Source organism: Montipora foliosa, chromosome 9, assembly GCF_036669935.1.
Source record: "Montipora foliosa isolate CH-2021 chromosome 9, ASM3666993v2, whole genome shotgun sequence".
Classification (NCBI taxonomy): Eukaryota; Metazoa; Cnidaria; class Anthozoa; order Scleractinia; family Acroporidae; genus Montipora; species Montipora foliosa.
Window position 1 is genome coordinate 21,225,478 of NC_090877.1, and position 15,000 is coordinate 21,240,477.

General features: G+C 38.6%; 1 protein-coding gene across 5 annotated transcripts in view; it reads left to right on the top strand.

Moving 5' to 3' along the window:
• LOC137969340 (uncharacterized) overlaps nt 1-15,000 on the top strand; it is a 20,709-nt gene that overhangs the window by 2,598 nt on the left and 3,111 nt on the right. Inside the window, exons 2-11 of one of the 5 annotated variants that reach the window (XM_068815535.1) lie at nt 833-895; nt 1,818-3,974; nt 5,058-5,255; nt 6,222-6,316; nt 7,024-7,080; nt 8,231-8,380; nt 9,009-9,173; nt 10,326-10,416; nt 11,542-11,580; nt 14,685-14,788. In XM_068815535.1, coding sequence (XP_068671636.1) covers nt 833-895; nt 1,818-3,974; nt 5,058-5,255; nt 6,222-6,316; nt 7,024-7,080; nt 8,231-8,380; nt 9,009-9,173; nt 10,326-10,416; nt 11,542-11,580; nt 14,685-14,788 — 3,119 coding nt within the window. Of the gene's footprint in view, nt 1-832; nt 896-1,817; nt 3,975-5,057; nt 5,256-6,221; nt 6,317-7,023; nt 7,081-8,230; nt 8,381-9,000; nt 9,174-10,325; nt 10,417-11,541; nt 11,581-14,684; nt 14,789-15,000 lie in introns of those variants that run through there. The other 4 variants (XM_068815536.1, XM_068815537.1, XM_068815539.1 and 1 more) reach the window with 4 other exon arrangements.

Consider the following 15,000-nt stretch of genomic DNA (forward strand, 5'->3'; position numbering starts at 1 on the left):
TATTTTTTATTATGTTTACCGGTAGATATGTTTTATCACAGTTTTATGGTAAAATAATTATTAATAGTAATATTGGAAAAGGACATCACAGGCTCACTATGAAAACAAAAATAACTTGCTTATTGGAACTTTATTAGTATAGGTATAGCTAGTTAAGTATATAAAGGGAAGAGAATAGTACAAGTGTACTTCAATGTCGATGAACGCTCCTCTCATAATGATGTGGATCCTGTTTAGTCATTTATTTCAAATTTCAATGAAAAGTTTAGTTTTTCACTACTGTCAATGACTGTGGTGGATCAGGTCATTCAGGATAACATCAAGCGGTGTGACTGGCTTTAATTTTCACCTTCTTTGAACATTATTTTCTGTTTCTAATAGTCAGCCATATTACTGCAGTACAAAATAGAAACATTACAAGAAGAACACAGTAATGAAAAGCTGAACGTACAGCAGACCATACAATTTAGTAGGTAGTCATTGTTGACAGCAGTAGGCAGCCAGCTACATGTGCTTTAGATATTGCACCTGCTTGACCTGCCATTCCAGATACACTGTACGTGTTTGTGTAAATTCGTAATGAAGGATTTGGGGGATTAAAACACAGATGAGCTTAGCTTGTTCCAAGCTCTCAGTTGGTAGGGATGAACGAAAAATGGTCCTGATAGAGTTGGAAAAAGTGAGCACAAGAAGGAGTACTGGGATTGCTGGCTTTTTCCTCAATCTGGACCATTTTCTCAATCAACCCCAACAACTGAAAGCCTGCAACGGGCCATTAGAGCAGCTGAGCCTTGAGGAGGCCAGTTTAAATATTTACCGTTTTTTTTTTCAGGTCATAAGGAAACGTTTGCTAGAACTGGAAAAGAAACATGCAAGGGCTGTGCGAAAACTTCAGGTGGGTCTTCAGCTTGACAATTTGCTTATTTGGAAGCAGGGCTTATTCCGGGAAGTTTCTTTTTAGTAGTTAAAATTACATGTAGCTGGTCTGCAAAATGAAACTTGTTCAAAGCTCGATATCATTGTTTACTTTTTTCCAAGAGGGCACAGTAATAATTGAATCCTGCAATCTGATTGGTTCTTCGCATGGTCCGGATTTTCCTACATGTATCTCTGGGCACGGTAACTCTCTGGTAGCTTTTGGCCTTGACCTTAAGCCTCCATTTTTTTAACACCGAATCTGTTTACATGCAGAAGTTAGATTCAAAACAGATTTGTCTAATTAGACAAGAGGCTTGGAAACAAAAATTACTCTGAATTCAATAAAGATATTTCTCTTTGAAACATTTCAGTTTGTAAGTCACTTATAATAAGTGCATTTGCTATTAAGCGCGATGTGAATCAACAATAATACAAAAGTGATTTCAGAGAGGAAGTTAAGGGTCGGTACGAATAGCGAAAAACTGACCTTGGTCTTGAAAAAGCTGCCTGCAGCCTTGAGCAGCATTTTCAAGACCTTGGTTACAGGTTTTCGCTATACAGACCTTCCAGCCAGCAAATAACATACATATTAATTTTTATCTTTCTAAGTATGCACAACTCAAGAGTGTGTGATCTTCTGCTGGGTCTCTTTTGTTTCAAACTGTGTCTTTGCGAGTAATTCTATGTGCCCATGAACGCCAATGACAATCAACAACGTCTTCATAAAGTACTTACCTTACACAACAGTCATAATGATGCAAGAAATTGTGTTCAGTATGAGATGTTAAATTCAGAATTAGGGAGTATAAGTCTAAAAGGTGAAATATCTTGTCAAAGTTGATTAAAATATCATCTTAAGGCTTTGCTTGTTTGTTTGTTTGTTTGTTTGTTTTTTTAAGAGTGCTGAAAGAAGGAGGCAAAGGTGGCAGACCTTTCATGGTTTTTCAATTCAAGATGAGAACACCGACAGCTTGTCTGCTCAGAATACATCAAGTGCCTCGCCATATCGTGAGGCATTGAATTCTCCAGATATCAAAAAACCAAGCTGTTTATCTACTCACAAGAAAAATTTTGGCAAAAATGTTACATTTAGGGAAACCTTTGATGAAGCCCTTTGTTCAGATGTCAAATGGATCAGGAATGGCAATTCATATGATAATGAGACTGCACTGAGAGGATCACTTAAATCACAAATCAAGTCAAATTGCTCTTGTGAAAAATCAGAATTTGATGGTGAAAGTGATATTAAGTCCATGTATATTGATGCACCAAAGAAAAATTTACTAACATTGACCAGTGACTCTCTTGTCTTGTCAGATGATAAAAAGAGTGATGGAGTGGCTGTCACAGAAAATGAGGTTAATCCAAATGAGATGCAGGAACGTGAGGTCCGAGTTGTAAAAGATGATCTGGCTGACCATCTGTCAAATTTGTCAAATTGTGTTGAAGGAAGTGGTGATTCCACCCATGATGCTTGTTCACTTAGGTGTGATTCTGAAATAGAGTGTTCTGCAAAAGCGGTAAACGACGAAAGCAATGACACTTTCCATGAAAAAGGAACTGCAACAAATCAAAATTCTCATGATAAAATTATTGCATCTAAAAACTTGACCCTTCTGACAGGCAGTTTCAACATGAATGGGAAAGATGGCCTTCAGGAAAGAGAGCCCAATAATAATTTTTCCACTCCGACAGAGAATTATAAAGATTGCTCTCCAATGGGAAACTGTCATTGGCTGAAATTATTTGAAGAAGAATTTCCAAGGAGGTCTCCAAGACTACAAACAACACCAAGCTTCAGATGCCAAGATGATACTTCTTATGTTGGCCATGTTGTTCGGCCAAGAAAAACAAAAGAATCACATTCACAGAAATCAAGAGCAAAGAAAGAAGGCTATCAAAATAAGACAATTGAAACAACAACAACAACAACAACAACACCTAAAACAAAAGACATTTCTGTGCAACTTGGCTTAGCCAAAGGAAATATTTCAGATGATTTTATTTTTCCAAGGCCTTGTCTAGAACTTACAAAATCAGGTGGTCCTTTAGGAATAGTGGTAGATTTCTCTTTGCCTGATAAAGAGTTTGTGAAACTTAAGCTGGCTAAAGTCAAGAATGCTTTGCTAGCTGAGAGGGAAAGCAGCAATGTCAGTTATACAAAGGGCGTGGCCCAAACACCTGTTAATAAATTAGGAGAAAGTTCTAAACCACAAGATGGAAAATCTGCAACTGAAGAAAAAAGTAATGAGGTTTATGAGCCAATGGAACATTATAAAACTGTTGAGATGGTAGAAAACTTAGAGGCAAGTGTTTCTCAAGGTGGTTTTGTGGTGTTGGATGATGAGATTAAATTAAGGGAGATTGAAATAAAATCCTCTGGAAACAAAGTAGAGAAAGTCAAGTCTGAAATAATTGTAAAAGAGGAGTCAACTACAGTTTTTCTTCAAAGTAACGAGCAATCAGGGTGTTACTCTTCCAGTGTGAACTATCACAGACTTCAAGACATGACCCCTGAAGATACATGTGTGAAAGCAAGCTCATCTCCAAAGCAGATATCACATGAGGGTGACAGTTATAATAATAATAAAAAGGCAAACAGGATAAGCACTGGTGAAAATGATAAACTTAAAGAATTCAGCCATAAAGCTAGGACTGACATCAATGAATCATTAAGGGATAAAATAAGTCAACAGAAAACTGAAACTTCAGAAAATGGAAGTGGAAGGGAGTTTTCAAATCAGGGAGAATCTCCTGATCAGGCTTCAAAGACAAGAACTGGTGCAAATGAAACCTGTAGGTTATTAAATGTTTTATTTGACTCAGCTGCTCAAACAATACCAAGAAATTTGTGTGAAGAAGAATTTCACAATTCATTTCAAGGGGTTTCAAGTCCTCCTCCCACCAGAGAGCCTTGCATAGGTGATCAAGCCACTCCTCATGGGAAGATGTGTGAGCCTCTTGAGAGCTCTCAGAGGTCACATTCATGTATGGTATCGGCAGAGGATTCAACACAACATCATGATGCTCCAGTTTCTATGACAATTTGTTTACAGGTATCAGTCAGGGCTTTCAATAAGAATTTCAGTAGGCGGCAAAACCTGAAGAGTAGGCGGAGAATGGACAACCCGCACCAGAGGCAGGAAATGTTTGAAATTTGGGGCTCTTAAAATGCATTTCCTGCATTCTGGAGGCTCCTTTGCATTCTGTACAGCTGCGTGCGATGTACAAAAAAATGTATGTCAATCACCGCCGAAATACTCAGATTTCCGGCCTCTCTTTTGATTTTCGTAAACAAAACTAATTCCTGATCCAAGGCTCATGTTCTGTTTGAATGTTTCTCATGTTACTTGTAAAATTTGGGCAAATTTCCAAGGAAAAGTAGGCAGCAAGTCCACATGCAATAGCTGGCAAATTTCACCGGCCGCCAGCTCTTATTGAAAACCCTGATCAGTTATAATGGTAATAATAATAATAATAATAATAACAATAATAACAATGACTAAAGATCGCAAGGTTATTTAGCTGTGTACAAGTGCTCTACTAATTGGGGAGACTACAAATTAACTGAAATCAAAACAAATCTACAAATCAAATCAACAGTAACAACTACTAATAACTACCGTTCTTGACATTCAGTGTATTCATCTTGAAAAATCTTATACTATTAGTTACACGTATTATTTACCAGGGAGGGAGGCGGTAATAGTTGTTGACCCAACATTTACTGATGCAAGGTTATGACTGTAAATAACAATTTTGGCTCTTAATTGTCATTATAATAATTGCTTTTGCAACCTGTGCTGAAAGTAATGTAAATTCTTCAACTGAGTTGACAGATCAAGATAATTGGAAATTGCCCAAACTAGTTTACATTTGCCAGACTCAATGACTGGATACCAAACTTAATACTGTACTTCTTAGAGTAACTTTGTTATGAAGCTGTCAATACATTCTTTAGAGTACACATAGTTCTTTGAAAATCAAATTAAATTATGTTTTATGAAAGAATACATGTGTCCTTCATTTCACCAGTTCAAACTGCACCCTAGATGTAATTTTCCAAATGTTCTGATGAATCCTTTGTCTGCATGGCATGAGTTGGGGAATTCTGACAACACAATTTTATTTTCAAATAGCATTGTATAAATGGTGAAGACAACAAAGTGCGATCTCTTTCACTGTCATCATATGAGCCATCCCCAAGAAAAGCTACTTCATCCCTTGCACAGAATAAAAGAGATGTCTTAGCTGTATGTTTGGCTCATTTGGTGGTTATCTGGACATTGACACCTGGATTACAGTGGACTGTGATGCACAAGTGGAATCTTTCATTGGTAAGATAACATTGAAATGAACAGTATTGCTCAAAAGTACGGTGTAAGTTACCACCCTTGTGTGATTTGCGTCGCATGCTATAGGAATCACATCGCATGTTACACGAATCACATTGGGTGCCACAGGAATTGTGTCATGGGCGATGTTGAAAAGTCTGCAAGCACAGTGGCTTGACGCAATAACGTGTGATCTTAGGTGACCTTTTGTAAAAAGTAACCAGATTTTTCATAAGTGGGAGGCGCGGTGGCCTCATGGTGTGGTCCAGGTTCGGATCCTGGCTGGGGACATTGTGTTGTGTTTTTGGGCAAGATACTTTACTCCCACGGTGCCTCTCTTCACCCAGGTGTATAAATGGGTACCGGCGAAATGCTGGGGGTAACCCTGTGATGGACTAGCATCCCATCCAGGGGGGAGTAGAAATATTCCTAGTCACTTCATGCTAATGAAACCGGAGATACATGTAAGTGCCAGCCTGATGGGCCTGATGGGCCTTCTGGCTCGTAAGATTTGTAAAGTGTTTGTAAAAGGCCCATTTATGAAGAAAACAAGTCATGTTTGCACGACCTACCTACCAGTACATTCATACAATGTATGTACAGCTGTAAAAACATTCTGTTATTGTACAGTCAGTACTCCAAAATGTTGGCCAACAAAAGTGAATTGTCCTGGCTAAGTCTTTTTGTGTCAACCTTGACAATTGCAGTTGTTTATAACAGACCACAGCACTGACGAGTATGTCTCCAAATTTGTTTTCTTTTTAACCTATTGAACTGCCCCCATTCATGAGTAAAATAGTCTGGCATTAGACAGAGTAAAATCTATCAAGTCTCACTCCCAGGGGTCATTGGGTTTAATTGTCTAAAAAGTATTTGTGCCATTCCTTAGGCACTTGAGACTATGAGCAATGGTAGAGTTTCATACACTACATTAAGAGAGCAGTAAAAAATAAGATTTTATTTGGACAGGGTGGAGAAGAAGAGTTTGTCAGTGTTCAGTTTGTGCCACGCAAGTCTCATGTTGTTCTTCTTGTTGGAGGAAATTTTTCTACAGGAACTGGAAGGTATACTGTCTTGTGATAATTGAAAAATAATATTATTGTCATACTGGCTTTGTCTCACTGTGAAATTCTAAGGGAATCTGATGTCTTTAATTAAGTCATCAGTGATATTATCATGATATAAATGTTGTTAAACTCATGCTTGAATAAAATTGCTTAAAATTACCGTAACAATTACCATAACAGAATTAACATTGTGTGTCCCTTGCATGTCCCTGAAGTCTCCATTATATGCCAAGTTTACTATTACTATGTGTTTACTATTATTATTATTATTGTTATTATTATTATTATTATTATTATTATTATTATTATTATTATTTTAAAAGTAACCTTGCATGTTGAACTCAAGTACAAGAAAACTGATTTACTGAGTGTCACATAATGATATACAGCGTGACTACTGATTCGGGATCATGTACAGTGTATTTAATAAGTTTTACACTTAATATTGTTTTTTCAAATCGCTTTTTGCTTCAACTCTATTCATCATTGAGTTTTCCAATGAAAGGAACAAGATTCCAAATTGTTCTTTGGCTTCTCAGTCTCATTTAGAAGGGTATTTTTAGTTCCATTTAGAGTGCACTCTTCTTACATGACAGTTTTGTTAACGAAGTGATGACTGAAAGGTGTTTTTTCAAGACATTTGTCTTTCTCTTAGAGATGCTCAGTGAGATAGAGAGTTCAGTTGATCTTTTGGTTCATTATAGAATTCTTGGTTATTCAGAAGAAGGCGACTACTCGCTGGATCTAATCAATGCAGATGAGTAAGTTCAGTTTTGTGTGTAACTGTTTAACACTGTTGACTGTATGTTGTCTACTGGGCACAGTTGGGTAACTTTTAGGCTCCTAGGGTGGGTGTTTAATAGATGATATACATTTATTAAAATAATATTGTAATGAGCTCAGCAAAACATGGTGCACTCACAGAGCAAGGATAGCGATATTTCTTGTTTGGAAACATTGACGTCACATTTCTTTTGATATTCAAATTTGCTAACCACGGAACAAAAGAAGCCGTTGTTTCAACAGCCAATTAGGTTCTGGTTGGCATATTAATAACAATGGATGACGACACAAGAAACATCGCTATGAATAGGTTAATTTTTTGGTCAATAGCAGAGTGCTGTTGTCTACCTACCAGACAAAAGAGAGAGAAGTGACGCTTTCACTTATCTGGACAATAATTTTAAGCAATTGTCTCTTAGGCCCATTTCAAACATGGAACTTTACATGTGCTGAATCTAATGCAAATGAGAAAAATCTATTGTTTTCGCTCATTTGCATTAGATTCGGCACGAGTAAAGTTCGATGTTTAAAACGGGCCTCATAGACACCTGAAAAATCTAAGGTGGCTCCAACTAGGATTTGAACCCATGACCTCTGCGATGCCAGAGAAGTGTTCTACCAACTGAGAGCTATGAAGCCACACAGTTGGGATCAGGTCAATTTGTTTTGGGCTCATGTGGTCCCGTGAAAGGATTCGATGAAAGATATTTTCATTTCTCTCACTTTCGTCTATACCCCTCACTTCAAATAATTTTATATCACGTTTCTTTCAGTCTACCTATATCTGCGATGTTATTTGTTCTGTCGACGTCGGCTCAAGTACAGTTTAATTAACATTAAGAAAAGTGCAATTTGTAAACCATCGCAAATCTATCAAGAAACTTGATTAATTGGTGTTTTTTTTTTCTTTCTTTCGGTCTTCCTCGCCTTGTAGTTGTGTCAGTTGTTATGAGGGTGTTTAATAGAGACCGTCCGTTTATTAGAGGCGGCGGCCTTCTAATCTTAGGGAAAGGTGGCGTTTTTTTTTTTTTTTTTTTTTTTTTAAGTGGACATTCCTTAGATCATTAATTTACAGTATTGGTTATAAGCCTTACAACACTAACTTCCAACGTACATATATTTTTGTAGGGGGAAAAAGCCTTTGTTTTCATCAATGTGTCTGCTGCAACGAAATTTGGAACCAAGTGTCAATGAGCTGGAGGACGTTGAGTTGATGATTGGAGGTACAGCTTCAGATAAAGTAACTTTGACAAAATGGAGCTTGGATGGCTCTTGCTTGTAAGTATGCTCATTTGACTTAATTTCATTCTTTATAAAAGACGTTAAATCAAGTTTTCATCACCTCTATCAACTTGTTGAGGGTTGCAGGATTTTGATCTCTGTAAAGTGAGCGATTCGAGCAGTTGCGGTCAGCAGTTCAAGCAAGCTTGCAAAAATGAAAGATTGGACGGGATTCGAACCACGATAACCATGTTGTTTCTTTAGACACTGTTCTAGCAGTTGAACTAATATACTGTCTAGGAAAAATTTAAAAAATGGTTGTCTGTGTGAGATGGGCCCACGTGCACGGGTGGAGTGTCCGATGTTCAAGTTTGTGGAGAGCATGCAATTATTATTATGTTTTGTTTTGGCGTTTTACAGCAACAATGATAGTAACGATATGTTTAAAATAGCATTTTAGCAGGTGCTTGAGAATTTTAATGTGAATCTCCTTAAACACGAAGCATTTCTAACTCCTATTCCATGTATTCCTATTCCGGAATACGCTCAATCGAACGCTCTCTTAATTTCGTGAAGAAACCTGTTGATTTTGTTGTTACCGTCCTTGCTACCAAAGTTCTAAGCTAATGGGAATCGAAGTTGCTTATAAAAACACTCTGGCCTCGACTGTTCATGAGGTGGATAGCCACCACCTTTTGAACAACCGAGGCCTCTTGTTCTATTCAAGGCTAGTGGAAGGATCTCAGACCTTTGGCCCATTACACAGTGACACTGGACTGTCATCTCTTCAGCCTGTTAAAGGAAGCCACTGTCTTCTTTTGGGAATAACTGATGTCAATCTATACCTATGGTGAGCTCTTACTGTAGTTTGTCCATTTCCCCCTCGCATTTGAACAACTTCATTTTATTGAACTTCACTTCATCTACAAACTACATCATGTGCAAACAAGACCATGGTAGTCCATAGCTAGCATAGCTCAGTATTCTTGTCAGGTTACTCAGACTGCACTGAACAATATTACTGGCTCTCACAACAACATGAACAGAAAGACACTTGGCAATTGACAAGAATTACACAAACAAACAAACGCCAACAACATAAGGGAGACGTCCTAAGAATAATTAGAGATACTATAGGTAACTTGTTAAACAAAAGCCACATACTTTTAAAAGTTCAATGTTAACGCATAATTATCATCATTCATCTCCTCAGGTTCAGTTTAGTTCACAACAAGTTTTGTATTACAACTGCAAGGTTGCCCTGTCTGTAACTGAGCGAGCTAACCCAAATTGATCAAGTTCAGCACTGGTCATTTGATGACTTTAGGTGTATTCGGGAAACTGAATATTTTTCATGGGCGCAGATGACCTGAGAAAGACCTGAGAAGTTTGTCATTTCAGAGAGATGCGCTTTAATTTTCCGTAAGAACGCGTATACCAAGTAAAATATTCATTCTGTTGTCAAGAGCGCACTGAACAGAGAACTTTTCCTTCCTTAGCGAAAACCAAACAGGAAGCAAAAGGTTTTGGGACCACGTGAGCAAGTGGCAAAGCACGCCGGCGTTTCTGCCGGTTAAATTCCCCAAACTAACAAAACCGCCAGCTTCAAAAGAGTCTGGTTGCCGGATATTAAGTCTTGTATTCATCGTCAGTATAACGATTTGATCCGGTACAGAACCGTGATCATGAACACTTTTAAATTGTATACAGTCTTATCCCACTAAGATGCTCCGAGTTGATTCAGCCCATCAGAAAAAAAGTCGAAAGAAAAGTCGTACAAAGTCGGTAAAAACGTTTTTTGGCTAATCCTTTTTTCCTATAGATCCGATCTTGCACGAAATGACGTAGAAGTGATTTGAGTGCAACTGAGGTGTAAAATTCATCGAGTTTCGGCGAGAAATGGTTTCAAACGCCATAACGGTACCCCTATATAATTGGAACAAAAACAAGTACAAAACACACTCGCTTTGAACTAACATCGCAGCCTTGGGTTTTGTTGCAGGAATCACAAATCGTTTCAGCTTTTACGTTCTTTTAATCTGGAAACCTTGGGGCTAGGCGGCATGTTTTGCTTAAAAGTGATCGCTCAAAGGGTAAGCCGAAGATTTTTTAATTTAGGACAAGACTGGTGTAGACGTATTATATTACCTTGTTTAGGGCTTTAGAGCTTTTCAAATGATGCTCTGATGTAACTACAGGTTTATTCACTATTTTCCCCATCCCAAAATGCAATACGTTTTGGGAGCTCTTTGCATAAAAACAATACAATTTATTTACTCTTGGGACTGTATCATGCTTCAGTGAACTGGATATCCGTTGTTGTAATGCAAAGAACCTCCCAAAATGAACTGTATTATGGGATTCGCGAAAATAGCGAATTGATGTTTTAACGGTATCATGCGCCCGCGAGAAGGGTGCTAAGCTAGCTTTTTGCTTTGCAACGAGCGAAAGGGCAAAATCAGAGTCCCCCGTAACACCGATCGGATGTTACCTATAGAGCTAAGAGAAGTCCTGGGGAGCTAAGGTCGTTTATTTAGATTCTCGACGCTCTGATGAAGATAGTAGAATTCCAAAGCAATGAAACAGTGGCCCTGTGCGTGTGCCAAAGTAATATCTAGAAGGGACATTCGTTCCGACGAGGGGCTAACGCTCAATACGTCAGTTTTCAAATTTCTCCACGGTGGTCAATTTACCATATCAATCCTGTTGATAGACCTGTTTCTGTGTTTCACTTCCCCACACAGTTTCTTTAGTAATAATATACACAGAAAAGTTTCAGCGCGTTGATTGGCTGAGAGCACGTCAATTAATTCCAGACAGAGTGTAGAAACGTGGAATAACAAGTTTTGTAGTCCAGACAGTTGAAAGAGTGCAGTAAATATGCAAACTCCTTTATCCCATTTAATGTGTAGAAGAGAGCCGCCCTCTGTCTCGATCTTCGGCTGCAACAACCTCATTCCTAGTGTCTTTCACACCGTAGGAACCATGAATGACTACAATAGGAGGCCAAACTTATTTTCTCAGCCAACCTGGTTACTGGGTGCATTTGTAGCGGAATTAGCGCCGTAGAGCCAATACATTCCTACCAAAAAAGAAAAAAGTATGATAATCTGGCGTTAGGATCGGAATGTCCTCTCTTATTTTCTTTCTGAAGTAAACCAAACTGCGAGGAAACCATGATGTTGGAGAATTCATTATTCTTTTTTTTTCCTTCTTAGGGATTGCTCTTTTTAATGATGGCCAGCAATTCAGATCAGGTAATTTTTGTTTTCCTCCGTTTATTGCAACGGCGCAACAGTTGTTCCTTTTGTAAATGTTGGTGCCATTTTAAAGTCACCCGTAAAGCTTTTACACTGTTGCCAGTTTCTTTTTGCTTTTACAAGGAAAAAAGGCCGTTTTTATAATAAAGACGCATCATCAGTCTGGGGCGAACTATGTTAAACAATTTTACTGTGTCAGTTTAATTCGTTTAGTATAAAGACGCACACAAGGCGTATTATACGTTTAGACGAAAGCACCAATTTATCACGACCTCCAAGACTGATGAACAATATACACTTTATGTATGGTCCCGAGGGAAAACAAAACTAACTAGTTTTTCAAGGGACCAGACATTAAGTGCTTTGTTATGTATTTAGACTTTTCATTCAACAATCGCAACAAAACACCCGGAGCGGATAACAACTGCGGAATGAATTTGATCAGGAGCACGTGAACAAGAATCAACCAATCACAGTGCTCGTTTTGTTGAGTGAAAGTCAGGTATATAACAAGAGCGTATAGTTCATATTGACACAAAGTGCGTCTTGTTAACGTACTAAAAAAGTTTGCCCGAGGTTGTGCCTGACGGATAATTCGTGTCATGTAGTTCGTCTAGTCTGGACGAACCATGCCCCGGTGGTGTAAAAGAGACCAACTCCCAAATCATACCCGGGTTATTAACTTAATCACTTAGCACTCGCACTCGCTACTAGTCGAACGAAGTGCATTGTACATAGAGATTACATCACGGAAAATGTGCGCGTACCATTTTTATTCACGAGTTTAGTAGTATCAGAAAACGGACGAGTGAGCTCTCTGATACGTATCAATGAGTGAATAAAGCATTTTCCGGGTTTACCTCGGTGTAAAAACCTGTGAAACTTTTTTTTGTTTTCTTAGCTCGTGGTAGGGTTAGGTTATTGTTTGATGTTTTTTTGCTCTTTTGTTTTCCTTTGTGTTACGTCATCTGTGAGTTTCACAGGCTTTTACACCGAGGATGAGCCCATTTTCCATGTTGTAATGTGTTAATTTCATTAGTACTGAGATTTTTTCCCGTGAACTGTTTGGTAGACAAATTTATTTCGCACAAATGGGGCGATGAAAGCAATAAAAAAAAATGGCTTAAATCGCTCAACCGACAACTTATTTGGTAAAATTTACAACACTTTCTGCGTTCAAAATATTTCAGCAAAGTCAAGCGTTTGTTAATAATGGAAGCCATTATCCTGTCGTCGTCCTTCGTTTTCAAAAATCTATCAAGCAATCTTACATCTCGTTCATGCAGTTTTTTGAGAGGGTTTTTGTTTTCTTGTTTTAAAATTAATTCTTCAACTGAGCAAACAGATGCAAACTTTCCTTTTGCCATTTTTCAAAGTGCGCGGTTTTTGTGCAACGGCTGACGTTCCATTCGATACGTTCATTCTTCGTCTTTCGTGTTGTTGATTGGACGAACGATATTTCTTCACAGTCAAATTTTTGTCGTTCGTGTTTCTGATTGGCTACATTTAGAATCAGTACGAATTTAGGCCCTGTTTACAAGCAGGTAGGGTAACCCTGCTGCTGGGGTTGCCCTAGCAGGAGGGTCAAACATAGCCCGGGTTTACAAGCAAAATTTTACAGGTAGGGTTACCCTACCACCCGGGACAACTTTGTGTGCCTGGTAACCGCCAGCATCGCAAACACAGTGGAAACCACTAAAACGTTGTCCCGGGTAGGCGAGTTGTCCCTAGCAGAGCGTTTACAAGGCAGGTAGGGTAACCTTAGCACTCACATAGGGTTATCCTGGCGCCAGGGTAACCCTAGCTGCCTTGTAAACACGTCGTTGAAAAAAAAGAAGAAATGTGTGAGTGCTAGGGTGACCCTAGCACTAGGGTTACCCTACCTGCTTGTAAGAAGGGCCTTAATTCACTATGGTTTCTTGGATAAGGGCCTTTCCGCACTAGCAGATAGCGACCTCACTGAACGGGGTTCAGGATTGGGAAAAAAACATGCAATAGAACAAACAAGGATAACAATGGATTTGGCACAGAAAACAATAGGAAGTACGATAGTATACGGCCAATGAAATATACATTGTAGTGTTAAACAAGAGGTACGACCCCACCCAAATGTTTAATTGTCCTGGGAAAAACGAACGGACAAAAATTGTCAAGACAATGTATCCGCGCGCACTGAAACCGCAAATGGTCAAATAGGCCATTTTCGAAATATTAATCTTGATAGTGTGTCTTGAGAGAGAACAAAAACAATAGAAAGAAGTTGCAATGAATGTGAAAGATATTGACATATCAGGCCACTTTCTTTGTCTTTGTCCTCTAAACCTCTCTTTCAAGCTGAATTTTAATATATCGAAAGTGGCCTATTCTGTCAAATGTGAATACTGTGAGAAACGAGACACCGGGCTCTCAGATATGCAATCCATACTCCTGGAGCCTTCCAAGACCTCGCCAGTCTTGGTTTGAGATTTACTAACTAACGCCGACCGAAGAATTCCCGAGGAGTACTTTCGAAAACATCTGCAAATGCACCGGCATACCTTTGTTTAATGTATTGCGACCAGCCGTGACACGTCAAAATACATGTTGCGTGACTGTATCTCTCCATTTTTTGACTTGACCAATTATTGTCCTGTTTTACCGGGACAAAATTTATCTTCGGCGCCTTTGAAATTTGTCCGCTTCGAACAAACATTGTCGAGTCAGGACAATTCATCCACAGTTTAGGACTGTACATTTGCCAAAATAAACAATTTTGTTACCAGTGCGGAAAGGCCCTTAAATCTCAGTTCCTATGAAATGAAAGGTTTTTTCGGAAAACTAAAATTAAACATAACATGGCAGTGGCTTTTTGTAATAAATAATAGTTACCTAAAAGTGACCCTAATACTAACAATGCAGAACTACTTAAGGTCTACGTTCGGATGAAAGATTTCGTTCAATTACTTGGATAGCATTGCGCCGTTTAGAGGGCGTCGACCGGAAAATTAGACAATGGGGCTTGCTGTAGAATTGTGTCAGTGCTCGTTTATCATGAAACGTTCTTGTATATTGAACGTCGCCTGTTCTCAAAATGCCTTTAACATTTCTGTATCTTTTAACAGAAACATGACTTTGTAAATACAAACGGTGATGCTTGTTCGTTGTATGCGCTAAATCCGAAAAATTCCAAAGTGGTTTGCTTGGAACGCTTTTGCTTGTCAGAACGGTGAGTTTTAACGTGTTGTTACTTTGTCGTCTACCAGTACCCTTACGCAGGCTGACCTTGTTCTAAAGCGGGAAAGAACAGGAATCGTTCATTTCATTTGCTTCGGACTTCAGTCATCTGAAGCCATTTTTGTATGGAAGAAATGAAAGCTTAGTTTTACAGCGCCTTTCAGTGCAGTGTGTGTGTGTTTGTGTTAGGGTAGAGTGATTACA